The 22561-nt window shown below is 36.8% G+C and overlaps 1 protein-coding gene across 1 annotated transcript in view; it reads left to right on the forward strand.

Moving 5' to 3' along the window:
* The window catches only part of LOC108761338 (uncharacterized), a 117659-nt gene that overhangs the window by 63384 nt on the left and 31714 nt on the right, over positions 1–22561 (forward strand). Inside the window, exons 8-20 of the mRNA XM_018507809.1 lie at positions 226–360; positions 1915–2073; positions 5543–5719; positions 5855–6080; positions 6290–6591; positions 6917–7141; positions 7224–7397; positions 7526–7687; positions 7784–8026; positions 8130–8360; positions 17907–18006; positions 20004–21283; positions 21531–22117. Coding sequence (XP_018363311.1) covers positions 226–360; positions 1915–2073; positions 5543–5719; positions 5855–6080; positions 6290–6591; positions 6917–7141; positions 7224–7397; positions 7526–7687; positions 7784–8026; positions 8130–8360; positions 17907–18006; positions 20004–21283; positions 21531–22117 — 4001 coding nt within the window. The remainder of the gene's footprint in view (positions 1–225; positions 361–1914; positions 2074–5542; positions 5720–5854; positions 6081–6289; positions 6592–6916; positions 7142–7223; positions 7398–7525; positions 7688–7783; positions 8027–8129; positions 8361–17906; positions 18007–20003; positions 21284–21530; positions 22118–22561) is intronic.

Below are 22561 nucleotides of genomic sequence, written 5' to 3' on the forward strand. Positions count from 1 at the left end.
AAAGGTTTTTGTTTTCATATTTTCCTCTGCCGACGCAACGGACGAAAATTCGTTGTTTAACGGCAATATATATTTTGTGGAAACGTTTTCAAGGAGTTTAATTTCCATTATATCATCCGAGCATCATTATGTTACCTTTTGGAGAAGACATTCGATAATATTATTAAAGTTTCATAACGAACGGCGGGACTTTAAGATATGCTTTTGCGATCTTTCCATTCGCAGTTGAATACGGAATGGGCTCAAGTTGAAGTGATAAATCTCATTAACGATGGCAGCGGTCTTGGATTCGGCATCATCGGCGGACGTAGCACCGGCGTCGTCGTCAAAACCATTCTTCCAGGAGGTGTTGCCGATCGCGTAAGCAAACCGAAAGCTAATATTCTCTTCCATTGGAAGCATCTAAATTCTTTATAGAAACTAATTACACACAGAAAAATATGATTCTACTGCTATAAAAGTAATTATTCACTTCGCTCTTTTTCTTTTAAGTAACGGTTATTTTTAACAGAGAATATTTTCTTGATAATTATAGTTTTAAAATATATTTATTACAATTTTTAGAAAAACTCATCATGTTCAAAACAAGAATTTATTATCTTTTGAAGAATATTTCTATAAAATTGTGTGTGTGTGTGTGTAGAAAAAAGCGACTTTATGTATTAAGCAAATTGAATTTGTTTTAATTTAATAATCTTGATTGAAATATTAAACTTAATTCAGAATATATTTCGAATAAATTTGATGCTTATGATGAAACTCATGATGGATTTGCAGACATATGAACTTTTGAAATACGTGAAACAAATAATTAATATTTAAATACAGTACATATGTATTTTTCTGTGTGCGATTTTGAAAGTATTTTTAGCGACATTTACGACATAATATTTGTAATTATAGGTTTCCACACGCGCATTATTAACATTGGAAGTAGTTTTATGCGTTTCTTATTTACATTATTAAATTCATAATATCAAATTATATCTAATTTATATAAGTTATCTTTTATTATTTCTGTAAGTCATCACTGCTTCTATTTATCGTGTCATTAATTTATAACTAAAATAATGGAGTTAAACTAGAATTCAACTCAAGAAATGGAGTTCAACCCAAGTAAATTATCAAACTTGACGTAAATTTAGTTTATTACTTACTAAGTACATACGTTAATATGGATGTTGTTTACTTTGAAATTAAGCACAAATGTGGATTGATTATATTTGGGTATACATAAAAGTTAAAAAGTAACAAAATATAATTTAACTCAGAGATTTAGTTACCATACCTCTTGTGATATCTAACAGTGAATAAAAGGGTCAAGCGAATAAATTATGAGAATAAAAAAAGTGATGAAAAATTAAATATTTTATCAGTATAAAGAACACAATAATTGAAAAGTTATTATTCAAACAATTTCAATATTCTTTTTTCTTATTCAAGAAATATAATATTGATTTAAAAAATAAAAATAATTGATAAAGATCGCTCGGTACTTCTAGTTTTAATTATATTGCCTTCTTGATAATTCATTATATTATTTTTGTCGTAGACTTGACTCTTAACAAGTAAATCTCGTCGTTAATCATAGGTTTAATCTTTAATAAGTTGCTCACTTAATCACATGGTCGCATCGCGTGCGCCTCCGCACTCTTATTCTTCTTCTCCCTCGAACTTTCACGCTTTATTGTAACTCACACGCAGGAGGTCTATAACGCGCACACGATACAGAGTATATTACCTATTGGAGTTAGACCCGGTTTTTACATCAAACGCGTATCATTCCAAGCTGCTTGGAAACGGACGAGGAAATGAGAAACGCGATGGCGAAAATGATTCGGGATGTCAACGTTTGCCCTTCAGACAAGAGAGCCACGGAAATTAAATGCTTCTTCTCGCATTGTGTGCCCGCAGGATAATCGACTCCAGAGCGGGGATCACATATTGCAGATCGGCGATGTCAATCTCCGTGGGATGGGAAGCGAACAAGTTGCCGCGGTTTTACGACAATCGGGCACCCACGTGCGACTGGTCGTCGCGCGACCTGTGGAGCCAACTTCTCCCGATTATCAGGTATCTTCACTTCCGCAATTCCGCGTTAGCGATCGCGATTAATTACGTGTGATACCGCCTTGCCCTTTATTCGTTCCAAGCGTTCGAGAGGGCAAGTGTATAGGTCGTAGGGTAGCTTCAATAATCTGCCATTTACATTGTCTTTAATGAGCTCTTTCTTGTTTGCTATCGTTTTCCTTGATTCTAATTTGAAAATACAAATAACAAAACATATTAAAAGCCAATTAAAACTGAAACTGTTGACCTGCTTTATCTGATTTTTATTTATTATATTTGTTTTAATTAATATACAACAAATTCTTTTTTTTTTCGATTAGACGATATAGTTTCATGCTTTATAATTTATTTTGATTTCTTGTTATTTGTTGCCTATTCGAAAGTATAAGTAACTAGAACAAATTGAAGCCCAATTAAAATTAAAAAATGTAGACTTGTTTTATCTAATTTTTTTATTTATTATATATGTTTTTCCACAAACAATGTTATTCTTTTAAAGCACAACCGACTTTTTGATTGTGAATTTTAAAAAAATACATATATAGCGGGATTCAGTCTTTTCTTAAAAAAAAATTGATAATGTTAAGATCATGTGTGTATAAGAACGTCATAGTATTCAGTTTGTTTTGTTGCAAAAATGAATACAAGTCGTACTTGTGTTTTCAATGACTCGTACTGCAAACCACATAAAATTTTATGCAAATAAAATTTAAATTCTTTTCGTATTTCTTTTTTAACACTAATTTTAATAAACATGTAAAGATTTTACTTTTAAAGTAGAGTTTTTAATGTTTTATATCATTTTTTCTGATGTTATTGTAGAATCATTTACGGAGATATTAGACATGTATAATTCATAAAATATTTTATTGAAGGAAAGAAAGTTCTAGAAAGACTTCATAATTAAAGAAATATAAAAGATTCATTTCGTCATTAGTCAAATGATAGGAAAAGTACGTACTATAATCTATATCTTAAATGACTTAAATCGATAGCGAGGAGCATCATATACATTATTATACAATTGTGCCGTATAATAGTTCAATTTTGGAACCTTTGTACTTATTTTGATTAAAATAAACAAATTTCATAATTAATCTGCTGTAAAAGTGATTTTATTTTTCTTTTTTAAATTTGATTTTTCATTCATAAAAATCTTCATTTTTAAGTATCAAAATAATTCAATTTTTTGAAGCTATATTTTTTTCTGAAGTACATACCCTCAAATATTGTAGCCTAAAAGAATTCATTCATATTTTTTCAAAACTGTTACATTTAAATTTATAAGAAATATATTAGCACACATCCTTCTATTATAAAAATTTGTTACTGAGTGTTTTTCATAGGTATACAAGAATTTTTCCATATTTTTGTATAGTCTGGAACAATAAAAAAATCTGCTGTAAACTTCGTTTTATTTTAGGAATTAAGATTGAAAATTTCACGTTGCCGGAGGGTTAATTAACGAAAGGTTAATTAACCCAACGTGAAATTTTCAATCTTAATTCCTAAAATAAAACGAAGTTCACAGCAGATTTTTTTATTGTTCCAGACTATACAAAAACATGGAAAAATTCTTGTATACCTATATACAACAATTTTTTATTTTTCTTCACTAAGAAGATAATTTTTTTCTTTCTTTATAATTTATTTTCACTCCAGCGACGTGCACATATTGTTTGCTGGCAATTTCTAATATATTCTTCAAAGCTGCAATTCTTTTTCCATAAGAATCGCGTAATCCCAGTCGTATAGAAGAAATAAGGATAATAGTTTAAAACTCGGTCCATTTGTCTAGCTCGTGGAAATTAGAAACGTGTCCGCGTTCCGCAAAGGTACGTATTTAAAGTATCCGAGTTACGTGCGCGATGTGAGCCATTAGATTCTGATGCAAGGGCTCAGAATGTGTCCGTCCGGTTTGGAGATTGATGGTACGGAATACGGCTAGCGTACATCATTGTCGAGGTTACCGTATTGACTACCCGCGAGCGAGGTTCCAGGTTAAAGCTTCACGCATGAAATTTCGGCAAACTGCAAGCCATTAGGACGATACATTACTGATCTGTCGACTGCAATGCGATCGATGCAGTCGGATCCACGTTCGCGAATATTCCACGGTTTCGCTGAAGTTCTCTGGACGACGAATGTTAGCCGTGAAGAAGACCGCGATTCGCCAAGTAATTATACGAGCCGCGGTGACCGACTGTAATTCGGAGATTATGAATAATGCATGAGGTATTTTACGAAGTGATGAGGTTCCATTATGGAGAAGAATGGACTTTGGAATTTCTCATACGCTCGAAATCGCGAAAGATGGTAATTACTTCGCCGCGGGATTAAAGTTGAAGACTTAGCGACGACAGCCATCCGCGAGTCGAATTTATCTTTCGCTACAAATGAGTCATCGTACTTAAACGAGGAGTGGCATAAATAACGGACGCATTAAAAGCGAAATAGCGAAACGAATTCGCGGGCTTTAATAAATTAAGTTTCGGGCATTGTTGTCTGACTTCTGTAATAATTCAACGTTAAACGTGGGCACGCTTGCGGAAACAAAGTATCTTCATTATTCGGTGAGGTCAAGTAATGCATAGAGAGAGAGAGAGAGAGAGAGAGAGAGAAACGTTGAAATGCACTCGATATTTCTGTAACGTTCCGAAAAAACGGAACGATTTTTCCTTGTAGGCTTTCAATTTTTATCGCGTTTGATCGATATTTATATTCCGACTTCACGTATAATTCTGACCATCGTTCCCCGCGCGAATATTAAACAGTCGGCGACCCGGCTCTGCCACCAGCCGCGGAACAGGAATTCTTCCGTCGAATATTTTTTTTTTTTTGAAAAAGTAACAAACTGTCCCTCGCTGCTTGTCGACTTGTAAATATCACTCGTTGAGGCTCGGCAAAATTCCCTCGAGATCTGTCACGATTCTTGCGAGCCAAGGTAAAATCCACGTGACATAATCTCTGACATCTGTAAAAACAAAAGAAAGGAGACCGTAAAAAATGATGCATTACAACCCAGCGCTCCGAAAGCGATCTTTTAATTAATTCTCAATTAACCGTAAAAATTGTCGAAGATGATATTTTTTTCAATTCAACGATAAACGTTATTTTTTTTTATTATACATCGATAAAGTTCGCTTTTAGATACAAGAATAAATTGAATGGTACACTGCCTTGCGACAACGTTGAACTCCATAATTATTATTCCATGCACAATCCGACATAATCTTCGCGAGAAATTCTACGAGATTTGCCGCAAAAAGCCGAGGGCGGTTAACATTTTTATTTACTCCGGTAGATTGAAATTTCCACACACCGTTGGAAATTCAAAATCCTGGAAAACACGCTCGTCGCGCGGCATAGAAACGCGCGCTCGTCTCCTATAAATTCGAGGGGATGGGGAGGGTGACATTGGCCGTAGGTGGCATTGGGACGCATAAAATTTCTCGTTCCGGGATACTTCCAGGCCCTCGGAAGTCACGCCCCGATCGTACCTACAAAAATCCTGGGGGATCCGGACGAGCTGGACAGACATCTGGTGCACAGCGTACCGGAGAGCTATAACATGCGGCACGTGCAAAGGGGCGACAGTAACTACGACAATGGCTACATGTATTCGCAGGAGTCCGACATTGAAATGCATGTGAGTGTCGCACCGAACACGTATTTCTTTTCGCGTTCACGACGCGGCCCATTTTCCACCCTCCTTCCGCTTTCCGCGCCGATATCATATCCTCGTCATCGAAGTACCGCGACATGGAAAAATGTTTCCTTTCAGACAAGACCCGGTCTCATCATGGACGTGGTACGCAACCCAATGCCAATTGGAGCGATGCCAGTTATACCGGCGGTGCCACTTCCGGTGCAGCTTCAGGATCTCCCGGTGCTCACCATGGAGCCCCTCGACATTAATTCACTGCCAGAGATGGAGCGCTTCGAAGTCGATCTCACGAAGGACGCTTATGGTCTCGGGATTACTATCGCTGGATATGTTTGCGAGAAAGGTAAGGAAAAGCTCGACGTCATAGAAAATACGTCCACACACATCGAGTGTTTTTGACGTTTTGAAAGCATGCCAAAGCAGCTGAAAGAATTGTGTATTCAAAATCAAAATATGCGGGCGAGTCGCAATGCCGCTATTGAGGCGAATCGATCAGATAATTCTTATACCTTTAGGGATCCCAGATGAAAACTTTTTGATTCTCTCTTGCAGAAGAGCTCTCTGGAATCTTCGTTAAGAGCATTAGCGAGGGTAGCGCGGCCGATTTGAGCAATAAGATCCAGATTAACGACCGAATAGTGGAGGTCGACGGACATTCCCTGCAAGGTTACACTAATCACGAGGCCGTTGAAGTGTTAAGGCGCACAGGGCAGACGGTGACCCTCTGCTTGGAGCGATACCTTCGTGGACCAAAGTTCGAGCAGCTTCAACAAGCGATCGCCGCAAGCGAATTGAGATTACCTCAGCCGAGTTCACCGTCGATAACGAGCCTACCTAGTTTCCCCATGAGCGCAGTACGTTTAATTAACAATTGTAACTTAATAAAAAAAAAGGCAAAATGTACTTTTGCATTAATTATATATTGCTTCGTTACTGTATGCTGTAGTTGCATACATTGATTCAAATTTTACTCTTTCACCTAGTTGCGCGTATCGGAAATTTCTCAATTATAAACTTCAAATTATACATTTTAATTATATATATGCATATTATTGAAATTATTGTTTTAATATATAATATATAATTAATATAAAGCTTTGATATAATTGTATTCGTGTTGTTATTATTTCGTACTATTTGAAATTATTAAATCTACATTTGCGCGCGTTTTTTCCCCAGGATGGAGAGACCACTACTGAAATAGAGCCAGAAGGCGAATCTCACACCACCGTGGACAGTGCAATTCTGCAAGAAGGAGAACGTTTAAGAACGTCTGATGAACAGGACGAGGCGACCAATGTTGAAGCCCTATTGAGTGATCCATCGAGCGAACTCACGCCTCAAATTCGCGCGGCAATCAAAGCGAAATGGCAGAAGATTGTCGGACCAGAAACCGAGATAGTCGTAAGTACCGCAATCTCGTCGTAAGATAAGAAGGGACGCGCAGAGAAAGGATGTCTCTTTCGGTTCCTTATCGTCTGAATAGGTCGCCCAGCTGAAGAAGTTTGCCGAAGGTAGTGGTCTTGGTATTAGCTTAGAGGGAACGGTCGATGTGGAGAACGGTCAAGAAGTAAGGCCTCATCACTATATACGTTCGATCCTGCCGGAGGGCCCTGTCGGACAAAACGGCACGCTGCGCTCTGGCGACGAGTTGCTAGAGGTTATCGAATTTCCATATATTTTTAGCGATGCTCTTTAACTCTATAATATCTTCTCTTCAAAAGTGCTCGATAAACGCTCCACTCTCACGAGCAATGTGTCTTAAATCGATATCGTGCTTTCTTGAAGGTAAACGGCTATCGTTTATTGGGCATCAATCATATGGAAGTGGTTAGCGTGCTGAAAGAGTTACCTATACACGTTCGCATGGTTTGCGGAAGAAACATCGCCTCGCAAGATCCACTTTGCCCCATCGACACCGCTCAACATCAAGCCGCTTTCCAAACTAGAGTGAGTATACGGAATGGTCGCGACGTCCCGCTGTCGAACGGTTAAATCGCGCTTTAAGAGAAGAAAACTACGGCAAAAATCTATGTTATCTCGTAGAGTATCCTCGGTGGGTCTCTGCAAAACTTGTTGCCCACGATGGATCGCCTTGTGAAAGCAAAGTCGGACGGTTCCTTGGCTTCGACGACGACCACGGCCACGGTGACCGACGCGAGTCTGAATAAAATGAAGTCGCGCTCGTTGGAACCGCTAACCGGTCTGGCGATGTGGAGTTCCGAACCGCAAATTATCGAATTGGTTAAAGGAGAGAGGGGCCTTGGGTTCTCCATTTTGGATTATCAGGTGCGAACGTTTTTTTCCGTAGTACCCGGGGTGATTCTTCGCGATCTCGATGAGAATCTATAATAATCTGTTCGACCTGTTTTCCGCTCGTCTTCGCTTTTAGGATCCAATGAACCCCAACGAAACTGTGATAGTAATACGATCGCTCGTGCCCGGCGGAGTGGCACAGGTCGACGGGCAGTTAATACCGGGCGATCGGCTTCTGTTTGTGAATGACATCGGATTAGAGAATGCAACACTGGACCAGGCCGTGCAGGCCCTTAAAGGCGCCCCGAAGGGGACCGTTCGCATCGGCGTGGCCAAACCGCTGCCAATACCAGATAGTATTGTCCAGGTGAGCGATCAAGACGACCGGATCGAGGCTACGAGAGATAGAGATACCGAGGCAGCGACCGCTTCCTCGTTCGTGGATAGCCACAAACAGAGACGGGAGTATTTCCGCGAGCGTAAGATTAACGTGACCGAGCCACCGCATATGGATTTGATCGAGGACTTGAAGCAAATGCATAACCTCGTTAAATCCGAGAGTTTTTAATTAGGTCACTCTGATCGGAGCAGTAGACTCAAGGCTCTTGCCTCTGCTAAATTTCACCGCGATTCGCGTGTCTTCGAGACGGTCGACGTGCACAGCCGAAATGACGCGCAATCGAATTATTCTCGGTTCAGCTAACCGTATTCGATCACTGCGCATGCAAATCACGAGCGAATTTAATATTCTCTCGTTGATTAAACAAGACATTAATGTGCATACGAATCGGAATGCATATTTTCTAACGAGATTCCGTCTATAAAAGTGAAGTAACCGTCCCTGTTGCATTTCATATATACATATATAATACTAAATACGACAGCTATACATTCGTGAGTGTCGTCGAATAATACGAGCATGAAACATTGTATTCCATTTTGTGTTAGAAATCACAAAAATTGATAAAACTGTCTGTCATTTATTTTACATGTTGTTTTACTCTTTTTTTAATCGTGTGCACGCACAAATTTGTCGTTTGGTGAAATTGGCAGAGTGAATTTTGGGAAACATAATTGGCACCGACATAGTATTAAAAAATACTTTCATATACCTTGCTCCATTTATGTGTGATTGTTTTACAAGACATCAAAGCATAAATTTAGCACATTTATATTGGAATAATAAAATATTGGATCTCTCGTGTTGGAATTTTTAGAGCTATGATAATTCGCAAAATGTCTACTTATATAAGTCTGCATGACGTAGTCCATTTGTGTTAAGTCCGTTGTCTCATCTCATATTTATAGATTATATTTTATAATTAGTACTCTTACGTTACCTTTTCCTTTTTTAAATATTACCGCAAATGGTATTTATATACGCAATGACTGATTTTTTAGATTATTTGTACACAGCCTTTTTTATTCATTTAGCGCGAATTTATGCCAAATATACTTATGATTTATTTCAAACACGTTGTTATCGATATTCGATTGTGGGAACAATTTACATTCAATATTTACCCACGGCAATGCACCACGCGTTCAATGTGCTTTGCATCCCGAACTGTGTTGATTTGTATGTTTCAGATTGATGATTTTGTATTGTATCTCTCGCCATTGCCATTAAGTTTTTGTTCTATAATCACGGCATACCGCAAAAGGCGTTGTTTTAACAATCGCGTAAAAAAATTATTTATCATTATTTATCTATTTGTGCAATTGTTGATAGCTATATCCCGCTTTAAGAATTTTCGCAAGTATTTTATTTATAGGTGCTAATTTGACGTTACTACGTCTACTTGCGAAAGTGGCGAGATAGATTAAACATTACGAATAAAAATTGACATATCTTGATCGGTAGATAAGTCGAAAAAAAGTACAATTTAAACGTCGAATAAAATTTTACGGTATGCTTGCACACCGATAGAGTGCCGTATATGTGTTCTTTTATTTCATTTATCATTATCCGCAGCACCCCGTTCTCCACCCATTCCAGTTCTTTATGCGTTCGTCACCTGTGCTTATGTTACATGATTTTAACCGTTTGCTTTTCATTTTCAGCTCGTTTACCCGCGCGGTACACTCTTCATTTCTAATAGTATATTTATATTAAACATTGTAATATATCTATGTAGTTTTTCCGTACCGCGTTCGTACCGTTGCAACCGGAACATCCATAAAGAACGGCCAATAAGAACGGCGAAGTCTGTTACTTTACGAGGCCGCCCTTGGCGTTATTCCGAGGCGCGGCCAGGTGTTTTGAATGATTTATGCGATACCTTCGGACGAGATATACCAGCCGAACATATTTTGATGGACGAACCTTTTCCCGCTTGGTTTTATTTGACTCCCGACCAAGGGAATTACGTGCGTCGCCTTCGGGATGCGGCCCACGTTGTGGGATTAAGTGAGCTTCATCGCGAAGTTTAAACACTCGCACGGAGAAAATTAAGCCATGGAAAGATTTCCAATTCTGGAAATCCTCTCGCGCGTGATTCGTTCACCGAATTGCGGAGCAGGATTTGAATTGTGTTAAAGTGTGTTAAAGTGATAACAATTGCGATAATACATATGCATATTTCGTCTTTCATATATTTGAGATAGAAAGAGAACGCTCGACATCTGATAGAAATTGTCAAAAGTTATCTTTTATACAATTTTTATATTTGCGAAAGAAGTGTGTAGATTATATCTTTCTTAGGTTTATATTCTTTTAGGATTTTTGAAAATCATGTTAATTATGTATGCATCTTGATGCGATCTCTGTATTCTCGACCTAAGAAACCGATTGAAAGAAAAATCAGAAGATCACGCATACATAACTCTAATTCTAATATTTCTTGTATATTATTATATATAGATTGTCTCGGTCCATTTTGACCAGTGTAACTGATAATCCTTCTCTTCCTATTCAACATAATTCCGTCATGATATCCAATAAACTTTCGATTAGTTTTATATTTCTTTACGGTGGTCAGTCGGGAGAATGAGAAAACAGGTGAAAAAAAAAGAGGAAGGTTCAGCGAACGTGAGAAGTGTAGAATATCTTTCGGCGCCGAGTTATCTCGGTTGGGAAAGAAAAAAATGGAGAAACGCTAAAGATGCGGCGTACAAGAGAGAGAGAGAGAGAGAGAGAGAGAGAGAGAGAGAGAGAGAGAGAGAGAGAGAGAGAGAAGAGAGAGAGAGAGAGAGAGAGAGAGAGAGCGAGAGAAAGAATGAGAGATGAGTGCGAAAGAGATTTTTTCGGTAATAGCACTCGGTGTTTACCGCGGATGGGGTTTATATTGCCGACCATCACAAAACTAAGTAAGTACAGAACAAAACGATTGTAATAGTGAATGAAAGTTGCCTGGTAGAGTAGCTGAACAAAACAAACTTTATTGCATTCGACTGACTTCTCTCACATTACTTTCAAAATTCTTTCGAAACTCACGAACACACACGACCGTACTAGTGATCTTTGTTTAGCAAGTTGCAAGTTCGTTTTGAGGAATTATGATTTCTTTGCAGTATGTTACATTTGCCATTTGTCTCTTTGCAGTCGGGCGAGTACGAGAGAACGAGAGAGAGAGAGAGAGAGAGAGAGAGAGAGAGAGAGAGAGAGAGAGAGAGTGTGTGTGAGAGATATAAAGTAGTTTTTAAAAAATAGCTGATATATTTGAGACAAGCAATTAGCTTGTAATAATATGAATGCGAAATATGAATGAAAGAATGAGAGAGTGAGAAGTTGAAATAAAAAACGAAATAAAAGGAAAAGAGAAATGTAGAGAGTGAAGGGGAGAGATTGAAATGAAAGGAATTGGAGTGAAAGAGAAAGCGCGAGAGAATGATTCGAGCCGGCGGCAAAGTAGTCCGGGCGAGAGAACGAAAAAAAAAGAGACGAAAGAGTGAAAAAGAGGGGAAAAGAAAAGACAATGAGAAATATCGTGAAAACGTACATAAACGAGGCAAGTAAAAGATCAAGTACAAGTTGAAAGTCATATTAAGTCTCTGGTTAACTTGATGATTTTTTTTCTCTTTTTTTTTCTTCTTCTATGTCGCATTTTCCTTTTGCTGTCTCACAAAATCTCTTTAAGCGACCTATTTTTTTTCCAAGCGATCTCTCAAGCAAGCTCGTATGTCAAACTTTTCGCCTTTTTGTAGAGCTCTACTACCATTCCACTACTGTCTACTCACTGGCACCTTTCTTCACTATTATCAAGAGGCTCGTGGGGATCGATACGTACGTTTACTACTTACTCGCAACCTGTTTATACCTGAACTCTTCCGACCGCCTTCCCGATACTCGAACTACTTCGAACGGGCGAAACGGATGGTACACATAAGCCTCGATGGCAGCCGCTGGGATATCTGAGCCGCAAGTTACGTAATAAATCGATTCTCCTCCAGGCTTCCTTATTTCTTCACCGCTTAGAACGTGAAGCTCTTGTTATTATCTTTAAAGCCGAGTCTCGGAGGCACGCGAAAGTCACGATTATCAATCCTTATATTGCTGTCGTTTATTGACCATCGTTACTGTTATCACACGCGTTTTGCTGTTGCCATTACTGTCCTTTGTATAACTCTATCACCGTTTTTCATTGCCATTGTTATTTTCTTTTATCGTTTATATCGCCGGTGTCGCTGTCGTTTATCGCTGTCGTTGTAACTCTCCACCCCTTTCCTCGCTGTGTGCATAGCGCCTATTACAAGCTTCATTTACGCAAGCTGCATAAAACGTTGTTTAACACGGGATTCTCTTCGTGATATTCGCACATACGCGCGCATAACAGTTTTCTTGCAACAGTAAAGACAACGATATAACCCAAATGAAAGTTTTCCTCTTGACGCGCGTGCAAAATGCAATCTCAGGGATGCACGTTAAGTTCTTTCCTCCGGTATTCTGCCATTCGGATTTACTTGACAGTCACAGTCGCTACTCTTGCAAATGCTTGCATAGAATGACAATCCGCACATTAATGGAAAAATCAAAGCAAACAAGCGCCTCCTAATAGATCTATCTATCGCGTGTTGCAGCATGCTCGCAACACCTCGCTTCACGCAGACTAAATAGTTTTATGTAATTGATTCCGACAGAATCGCGCGATGCTGAAATCAATGTTGCGCAGTCATAGTTTAGACAAATGACTTGTAAAGCATCCTGCAAAAGCTTTCTGCTAAATTAACCATCGCGCGAACAGAAAGATTATGTATTTCTGTTCGCAAAAAATATGACTTAAGTTTGTTGTAAGTGAAGCGCGGAGAGGATCTCGTCGGAAACTCATTTCTGTGACTCAACAACACGCAAAAAGTTAAAAATAGATTTGAATAAAGACGACGTAAAATAAGTACGGTAATTAGACGATGGATTAACTTATATAATCAGACTTTAAAGAAGAAATGTTTAAATGATAATAAATCATTATTTGTATTACATAATGATGTTTATTAAAATACTTGTAACATTTTTATAAAAGTTGAAAATAACTTGTACACAGTAATAAATGTTAGGGAAGAAAATATTTCAAGATTGCGCGAAAGTACGTATTTTCCAAAACTCGTTGACGTGATTTGTTCTTCTCCGTTCTTAAAGAAACTGAAAAAAGAAATGTTTACAGAACTTTTCGCGCTTCTTCGTCAAAATTGACGATTACTTACGCGAAGACACGATTCTTTGCACGTTCTTGGAAGCATACAGCAGATACAGTTATTACGTAAGTCATTTGTTCTTATCGGGGCACCTGCGCCAGGTGCATTTATCATAACGGCCTTCTTCTCAGTTCTTCTTCGCCCGAGTATCTTTTTCGCGCTGTTATTCTTATTACCGCAAGACAAATTTCGCCAGATATTTTACGAACAGCTGGACTCGTTTGCTGAGAAAACGAGACTCGACTTAGCTTCGAGATTTATCGTGTGCGAATTTTCTTTTCGAAATATGAACTTTGCGTTATTCCGTAAAAGATAAAATTGCTCCACGCCTGTTGATATTGAATGTTCATGTGGAACTTCTTTTTTTTTTTAATAAAGGTATAATTATCGCAATGTTATTGATGGATAGATGAACACTATATATTTGACTTTGTATCATAATTCTTATATTTTGCATCTTTATATATGACGCAAAAATATGTAAAATGTAATTTTTATTTGATACAGTAAATGCACCGGAAAATCTTTACCTTCCTTCCCACGTTTATATAATTGTTTTATTTATAATATTTTACAAGTATTTTTTAATAAAGATTTATAACGTTCTATATGAAATATTTAAAAATATATATATAAATGTGTATATAAAATACATAATTACACGATTATATTTCTAGTAAAATACAAATATAAATTTCCTCTATTCCCATTATGCGTTTCCTGTGATGCGTTAAGTGCACGTAAAATTGTCTTTTTTTCTTTAGAGACGCTTCGTATGCACTTTTTTCCCTATTTTTCTAAAGATAACCATTTGTTTTATTTTACGTACAGAAATTAAAAAAAAGATAAACTAAAAACACACAAGCTATAAGTCGCGTTGGCACGCTTCGTAGAGTTTAGCGAAAATGCGATGTTGTAACAATTTATTGTCGGAAGAACCATAAGTCACACGTAATTATTCAAACTACACACACACACACACACACACACACACACACACACACACACACACAACGTACCTTTCTAATGATGACGTATCTTTTTCGTTTTTCAGAGCGAGGCGTAAGCGCCGAGGCGGACCCGTTTCCCGTACGAGTTATACCTTTACTGCAGTTATCGACCAAAAAAACCAAAACAGAAATAGAAAATAAAAGTACCATGAACAAGCACTATGTCCTCGTTTATGCCCATTTTAATATAACAATTAATCGAAAAAAAAAACAAGGAATGTAATATAATTTCACGCTAATTAAAAAACGCGAAATCGAAGGAAAAGAAAAAAATCGAGAAGGAAGGAACAAAACGTTTGTCCCATCCTTTTATTTGTTTATTCAGGACTTTTCTCTTTCGCCAATATGAGCTTAATAATTAATATGCTTAATAATTAATTAATACGGTCGACATTTTATCGACGTGTTCCTTCGATTTTTCACGTCGTCGACGTGTTTACTTGTTAAGTAAGGAATTCTTATATAACCTACTAAAATCGAGCATGATTTCAAACAACGATTTTGTAGTTTCTTCCTCGACTCCATTCTTAATGTATCTAAAATTTACAATTGTTATGTGAAATTGTATCACTAACTTTGTTACATTTTATCAGAAATATAGAAATATACTGAACGCACATATATGATATGAAATGATGTTGAGATATGAAATATCATTAATCAGATATCACTCGAATTATTCTCACAGCGTTTTTTCCTTCGAAAGATTTTGTTTTTTATATTGCAGCTATAAAATGTTCTCAGTCAAAAAATCTTTAATTAATTCGATTTTTTCTGCAACGTATAATCCAAATTGAATTTTAAAATAAATCCACTTACTGATAAATAATTTTGTTGCTTGAAATTGGTGGTTTCGAATTTGTTTATTTATTGATGAATCGATAGTTTTGTTATACACTACACAGAAGGAATAGTTGACAGAAATATTAAAAAATTTAACTTGGTATAAAATTGGAAATAATTTTGTCGGATTAATAAGTCAAAATAATTAGGATGCTCAAATTGATTGTTTGAATGTCAAAACTTTTTGCAGCATTTGCTTAGGATACTTAAATTACTTACATAAATATTTTAATAATCCAACAAAATTATTTTCAGATCTGTATCTATCTAATTTTTTAGATATTTCAGCGAAATCATTCATTTTGTGTACGAGCGTTATTATTTTAGTAAGAAATAGACTATCGAAATAATATGGATGTTCCGTAATGCAACTGGTACCCAACACGAATCCCTCATAATTAGCGACTTATCGCAAACTGCATGAGTTGGATAAGAATTTCGTGATAAAATATATCAAGTTCTATAGGTAAGTCTCCATATTTCTTTCCAGTAGGTTGCTTGTCTTGTACATATAATAGAAGATGTTATTTATTATTTAAATGTTTCGTACGCATTAATAAATGACAAGTAAAAGTTGTTTGACAGCTCCAAAAAATTAATTAATTTTCAGGCGAGCGCAGCAAATTCTGTCTTTCGATTTAAACACCTTTGCATAACTACTCTTATCCGCTTTGTTCGCACGCACGCTTGGAGAGTGCCGACTAATTCCTTTGTCATTCGAGCGGATTAATCGCCATTTGATACGCCGATCAAATTACTCGAATGGCTTGAAAGAAATGAATCGATCGACGAATAGCACAACGGCGTTACGTAACGATTAAATTTGCGTTGAAAAGCTAAAATTTGCTTTTTTATCGACAAACAATATAATGATTTACAAACATATACCCACCAACGCATATTTAAATATTTAAATATTTTTTTGCTTTATTTTTGCAATCTGATAGATGACAAAATATTTGAAATAAATTAACTATCTTGTTCATTCTTTTCATTGATAAAGAAAGATTATAAAATAAGATATATATAAATATATATTAACTTTAGTTTTCTATATATATGTATATATAATACTAAAATTTTTACAAAGCTTATAATAATTTTAGATTTATTAATTACGTGCATTTATCTCTTATATCAGATTTTATGAGCATAGAGTTTTATGTGGAATTTTAAAATATTCTCTGAACACATATTACGATATTGCTATTATATTATTTACAATAAATTAGCATTTGCGTAAACATGTTTTGTAAATCGTTCTATACATTCGACCGAGAAAAAAATTATTCACTAAACAACTTTATAACGCGTACAGAATTATTTATTAGATCCGCTCAATTATTTAATTGCATTCGGTAATGCTCTGAATCTAATTTAGTTAACAGCGCACGTAAATAAGTACATGCCTTTGGCAAATCATGTTTAGTCACTTTATAGATCTTTCTCTAATGCATTGCCGCATTAATTACGAATGCTCGTGTAGTTAATGCTAGTATTAAAGCATCAGCATCTCATTTCTAGTATTGAGCTTCATATATATATATATATATATATTGAAGTTCATATTTCGATATTAACTAGGTATATTATTAAATTCAATAAATATATTATTGAATTTAATATAAGTAGTCTCTTTCTTAGAGTAAAAATTTTTCAACTGCACGACGATGTATTGTATCATCGGTGTCCACGGATTTCTAGACAATCCTATTTGTATGGAACTATTCCCTTAACTGGATTATCGTGGCAGCAAAGAGATTACGAAGCAAACTTGTTGTTAAGCAACGTCTACGTATACAACGCGACGATTCGTTTTATTTTTCCTCTGAAAAGTTTCTCGAGATTTATGCAACTGGCGCTATAAATATACGTGGAATTCATGTGATTGTTGATCCCCGTCGTGACGATCTGTATTTACGTTTGCACGCAGCATGTTTCCAATGTATACACCCTCCGACGTAATTTAAATCTGAATACGAGGCACGCTCACTACAGAATTATCTCCGCTGAATCAAAATTCGTGAAAATACATGCACGTACGATCTGATTAACATATTAATGCATTTCAAATGCATATAAATGAAATTATGCTATTTCAACACCATTCGCGTCAACTGAAGTCTCTCTCATATCAATGTTATCATAGCTTAACATCTGCACGGAGATATTAAAAGATTATGCCGTCTCCTCAAGAAATATCGTAAATTACATTAATTAATAAATGCTTGGAACTGCGAATAAAATTCATTCCTATAATAATATCAATTATAACTGCCATTTGTTGCAAAATTGCAGCTTCTTTCTTCTCTTACGCAAGCCAGTTCTCGTAAATGCGTAATTTTAGAACAGTAATTGTCGACGTTTGTACTAATGGTCTAACTCCTGTCTCTTTTGCTCATTTTCTACGCTGCTCGATTCTGTAGCAGAGGGTGACACCGAAGATCAAACGGAGCAAAAGTTTTCCCAACGAGAGTGAGACGACAGATCACGCAGCCGAACTTGAAGACTTACTTTCTTCGAGATCAGGTATATTTTCTGTGCTCTATAAACTTTGTAACGTGTAAAACATATGAGGATGAGTAAAAAATTCGAATTGGCTGCAACGAGATTGATGTATTTAATTGTAACACCTTTCGTTATTTATTTAGTGATGGGAGAAGATTAATTAAGCATCCTAAAATATCTTACATAGTTGGAAAATTTGGGTTAAATTAACACATTTTTCACTTGCCCCACATAGTCCATTCAAATTTTTGTGTTAATTTAACACAAGATATACATAATGTATATGTTACAGGATGTAAACATTATAGATGTTCAAAAGTATGATATGTCAATCGGAAAGTAATATAAACATTGTGTAAAAATTTTCACACACAAATATGACACTTTGACAATTTAGAAACAAATTGTAAAAGTATATTTCTTCAGTAAAATTAATTTATAATATATTAAATTATGCACTCTCACACATATGTTTTATTCATTTATTGTAGAATTTATATTTAAAACTATATTGTTTTTATGTTATTTAATTGATTACTCATAAATTACGTTATTTTGAAAAATATAAAATATCAATTTAATGCAAAATATTCAAAACATAATCTCACTATGTTAAATTAATACTCGAGAATGTTAAGAATTTAACACAAAATTAAAAATCGAAAATTTTAACAAGGGTCGGGTTTAATACAAGTATAATATGTTCCTTATTGCATATTATAATAAGTATTGTAATTTTACTTTTTTTACTTTATTATCACTACCTGTTTATTTGATCTAAATGTAACTTTGTCTTGACTTATATATGAGTGGAGACAGATGTGTCCGTTTTTTTTCTGTCATATTTATTATTTAAATTTTTTTAGCGTATCTATATTTTTTTAATCTTTATTTATATTTTTTAATATCGCTACTGAAGGGCTTTATGTATCTCGAAACATTCGGTTTTAGTTATTATATGTTGAAACTTCTGTAATTTAAAATAAATATTACGTATATATTTGATATCCTATCTTGCCCGTTAATTGGCCTCGTTTGTTTTTATTATCGTGGATACTATCACGAGCTCAATTCACTAACTTTATTTTACGTTATAATTTTATTCAAAGAATATTAATTTAGTGTTATAAAACGATTACTACCTTATAACTTTGCTCATACAATTTTTATCGATCGCGCCTGCGTCGCGTTCCAAAAGCGAGTAATATAAATCACGCTCCATTCAATAACGAGTACATTCCGAGTATATTCCAGCCGGTTTCATATATTCCTATTGTTTCGAAACGGGGATATGTCGCGTCTTGTTTCGCGAAACATACTATCGTGATTTCTATACGAGCCTCCCCTTTCTTCTTTTGAAAGGAGCGGAATCTCCTTTTGCGCTATGCAAAATATGTATATATATCTCGTAACGTGGCAATTTGCCATTACCATTCAAGTCTGATGTACGAAAACTATCAATTTTGATCTCGCGATTAGACTAGATTTCCTTTATAGATAACGTACAAAAGCGCACTGCGCTTTAACACATCGCGGAATAACATGCGATATCCTTCTATGCGAACTTCTTAAATAGTAAAAAATAATTTTGCTCAATACGGTTTTTATCGACGTGATTCCTCGATAATAAAAATTGGAAAATTTATTGGGCTGAAAACGATTAATCGAGAGATTCGATCTCCACGTTCCTTTAAATTACCTCAGGCACCTCGATAAAAATGGAGCATTATCGAAGATCTACACGGAAAGTATCTAAAAATATTCAGCTAGATACAAATCCGAAAATAAATTTTGTCGGAACCATCAGAATAATTATATAAAACGTTCAAATTGATTGCTAGAATATCAAAATTTTTTGCAGCATTGCTCATCAATGCTGAAGTTTCCTACACAAACATCTTGATGGTTCAATAAAAAATACTTTCAGATGTAATATTAACTAAATTTTTAGATAGTTCAGCAAAATTTTTCTGTATATTGACGCAATTGCATTCACGAACATTTCTTGCCGTACGCAGGACTGACCGAAACCTCGACGAACAAACCGGAGATCGACGAGGACGAGGAGGAGGACCACTGGAAAGACGCTTCTCCGGTGACGCCGATTTGCAGTCCAGTACGACGACCTGCCAAACTCTATCGCGACAAAAGGTCCCCGACCAGATATATCGATGTCGATAACGACGTCGAGATTATTCACGAATTCTATCCTACCACGTCCAAAACAATGCGCGAGGAGACGAGCATCGTGTCGTATGGCGGCACGATAATCGTGGAAACGACGAGGATACCCAGGCACACCAAGGATGTGCCGACGAGGATGGAAAAGGTGGCTCCAAAGGTGAAATTAAAGAAGCAATCGTCCTTGGAGCTGGATCGCGTGCCTCCCGTTCAGGAAGAGCCGTCTTCCAGTGCGGAGGACACATCCAGGGTCACCATGACAATGAGATCGGTGCGAGAAACGGATCAAGAACGTAGGAAAAGCCTGAAGCGTCATAGCAGCGCAGAATCCGAAGGGCGAACGTCCACGTCGAGGGAGACATTGGAGAAGTCGGACACGTCGTCGGAAAAAGGTGCCAAGAAGAAGGTCTTCACGGAGAAGGGAGATGGTAAGAAGCGATCGAAAAAGTCGGGAAAAAAATCCGTCAAGACTGAACGGAAGGTGGAGGAAGATTCGTCGAGACGGAAACACGAAGGCGAAGATTTCGCGAAGAAAGACGAGGAGACTTATCGACGATCGAGGGAGGAGAGGAAGAGTTTAAAGGAGCAGGAATGCATCGAGAGGGTGACGGAATTCCTGACGAGGCATAGCATTCCGTCTTATTCTGATATAAGCGTCAGCCTCGAAACTGCAGAACTCTCCGTTCCCGAAGTCGTAGATGAACAACGAGTCAAACGTCCATCAGCTATTAGCAAAGAAGAGGAAACCATGAGCCTCTCAACGACAATCGAAACGTCCATCGTATCTACAAAGAGGAAAGAGAGCCTGAAAAGTGTATCTGAGGTGGTGGAAGAAGCGAAAGATTCTCTGAGAGACTCAAAACTCGCAAAGGACGTCAAGAGATTCTCGGAGGACAAGAAACAAGGGCCAACTCTCGAACGAGTAGCCGTTTCAGAGATTCGGCAATCCGAACCGGCCGCGGCGGGTCAGCAACCCACGAAACGACCGAGCTCGTTGAGAAAAAGGAGAGACTCCTTCTCCAGAGAGTCCTCAAGAGAATCATTGTTGGAAGAGAAAAAGGGTGTCAGAATTCAAGAGGACGTACAGGAGATCTTCTTTGATGATACGAGCGACCAGGTGAGTAGATTGAATTTTTTTAAAAATTCCACATATTTTGTTTTGTTTGTATTAGAACCGGTTTCATTCCCTCCGATTGATCGTGTCAACCGACTGGTCAATTCTGCTTAATCCTCTAAAGACGGCACTGTCTTGTTATTTAAAAAAACAATTTTGTTACTGCTTTTGCTAAAAAATTACTTGTAAGTGAAAAATTGGAAATAATAAAATCGGCTCCTAATTTCGATGTGTAACTGTCACGTACCAGATGACCGACTTGTTGCCGGAGGTCCAGCTGGTGACTGCCAGGATCATTACGGCAGAAGAGGCGTCTGCGCTTCGCTTTGAAGAGGCAATCACCAGAATCGAGATCCATTCACCACCAGAAGTGCATCTCATTCCAGAGACGATTAAAACGAAACTAACGCGGGCGCCATCACCGGAAATCGTCGACGCCTTGTCGTTGCAGCTGCCCGCATTAGCGAAATCGACGTCGGAGAGCACTTTGGCGGAAGGCAGGCCCAGCTCCGATGAGGATCGCAAGGTTTCTGTGAGAAATCTGAGGCCAGAGATTCTTTGGGATCTGTCGAAAGTCTCCGATAACGGCGAAAAAATCGAGCAGACGGGCGAGGATGGTAGAGACGTCAAGGAGAGGCGACTCAGCAGAACCGGAAGCGAGGGTTCGAAAAGATTAGCCAAGGATCAGAAGCAGGAACAATTTCCCTTCAAAATCGGCAGTCTGGCACAGCCAGACAGGCCGGAACTGATGATCCTGCACGAAGGTCTGACAGAGAAAACAGGAAGCGTCGGAGATGTGACGAGAAAGGAAAGCAAGGAAGATGATGGCATTTCAAGGTAAAGAATTTCTATGTAATGATCTCACATAGATCTGATCGATTTGTTATATTTTACACAAGAATAATTAAATTTATAATAAATATACATTTCTTTAAAAAGTATTAAGTAAACATTAATTTTTTTATTGAATAAATTATTATTTACTCAACAAAGAAATAATAATTAAATTAAATTAATGGTCTTCGTACCGAATAAATACATGTTTATATTTAATATTTACTTTGAAATATTCAAACAAATATTTATTAAAATTTAGTATTTTTTTCAGTATATATGTATATTAATTTTATTTTAAAGGATTACAGAGAATCACTATGATATTTCTCTTAATCAGCAGAAACGTGTTAATTTATTGATTATAAAGAAAATTATCGAGATACACACACACACACACACACACACACACACACACACACACACACACACACACACACACACACA

This window comes from Trachymyrmex cornetzi, unplaced genomic scaffold (genome assembly GCF_001594075.2).
Source record: "Trachymyrmex cornetzi isolate Tcor2-1 unplaced genomic scaffold, Tcor1.1 scaffold1093, whole genome shotgun sequence".
NCBI classification, from domain to species: Eukaryota; Metazoa; Arthropoda; class Insecta; order Hymenoptera; family Formicidae; genus Trachymyrmex; species Trachymyrmex cornetzi.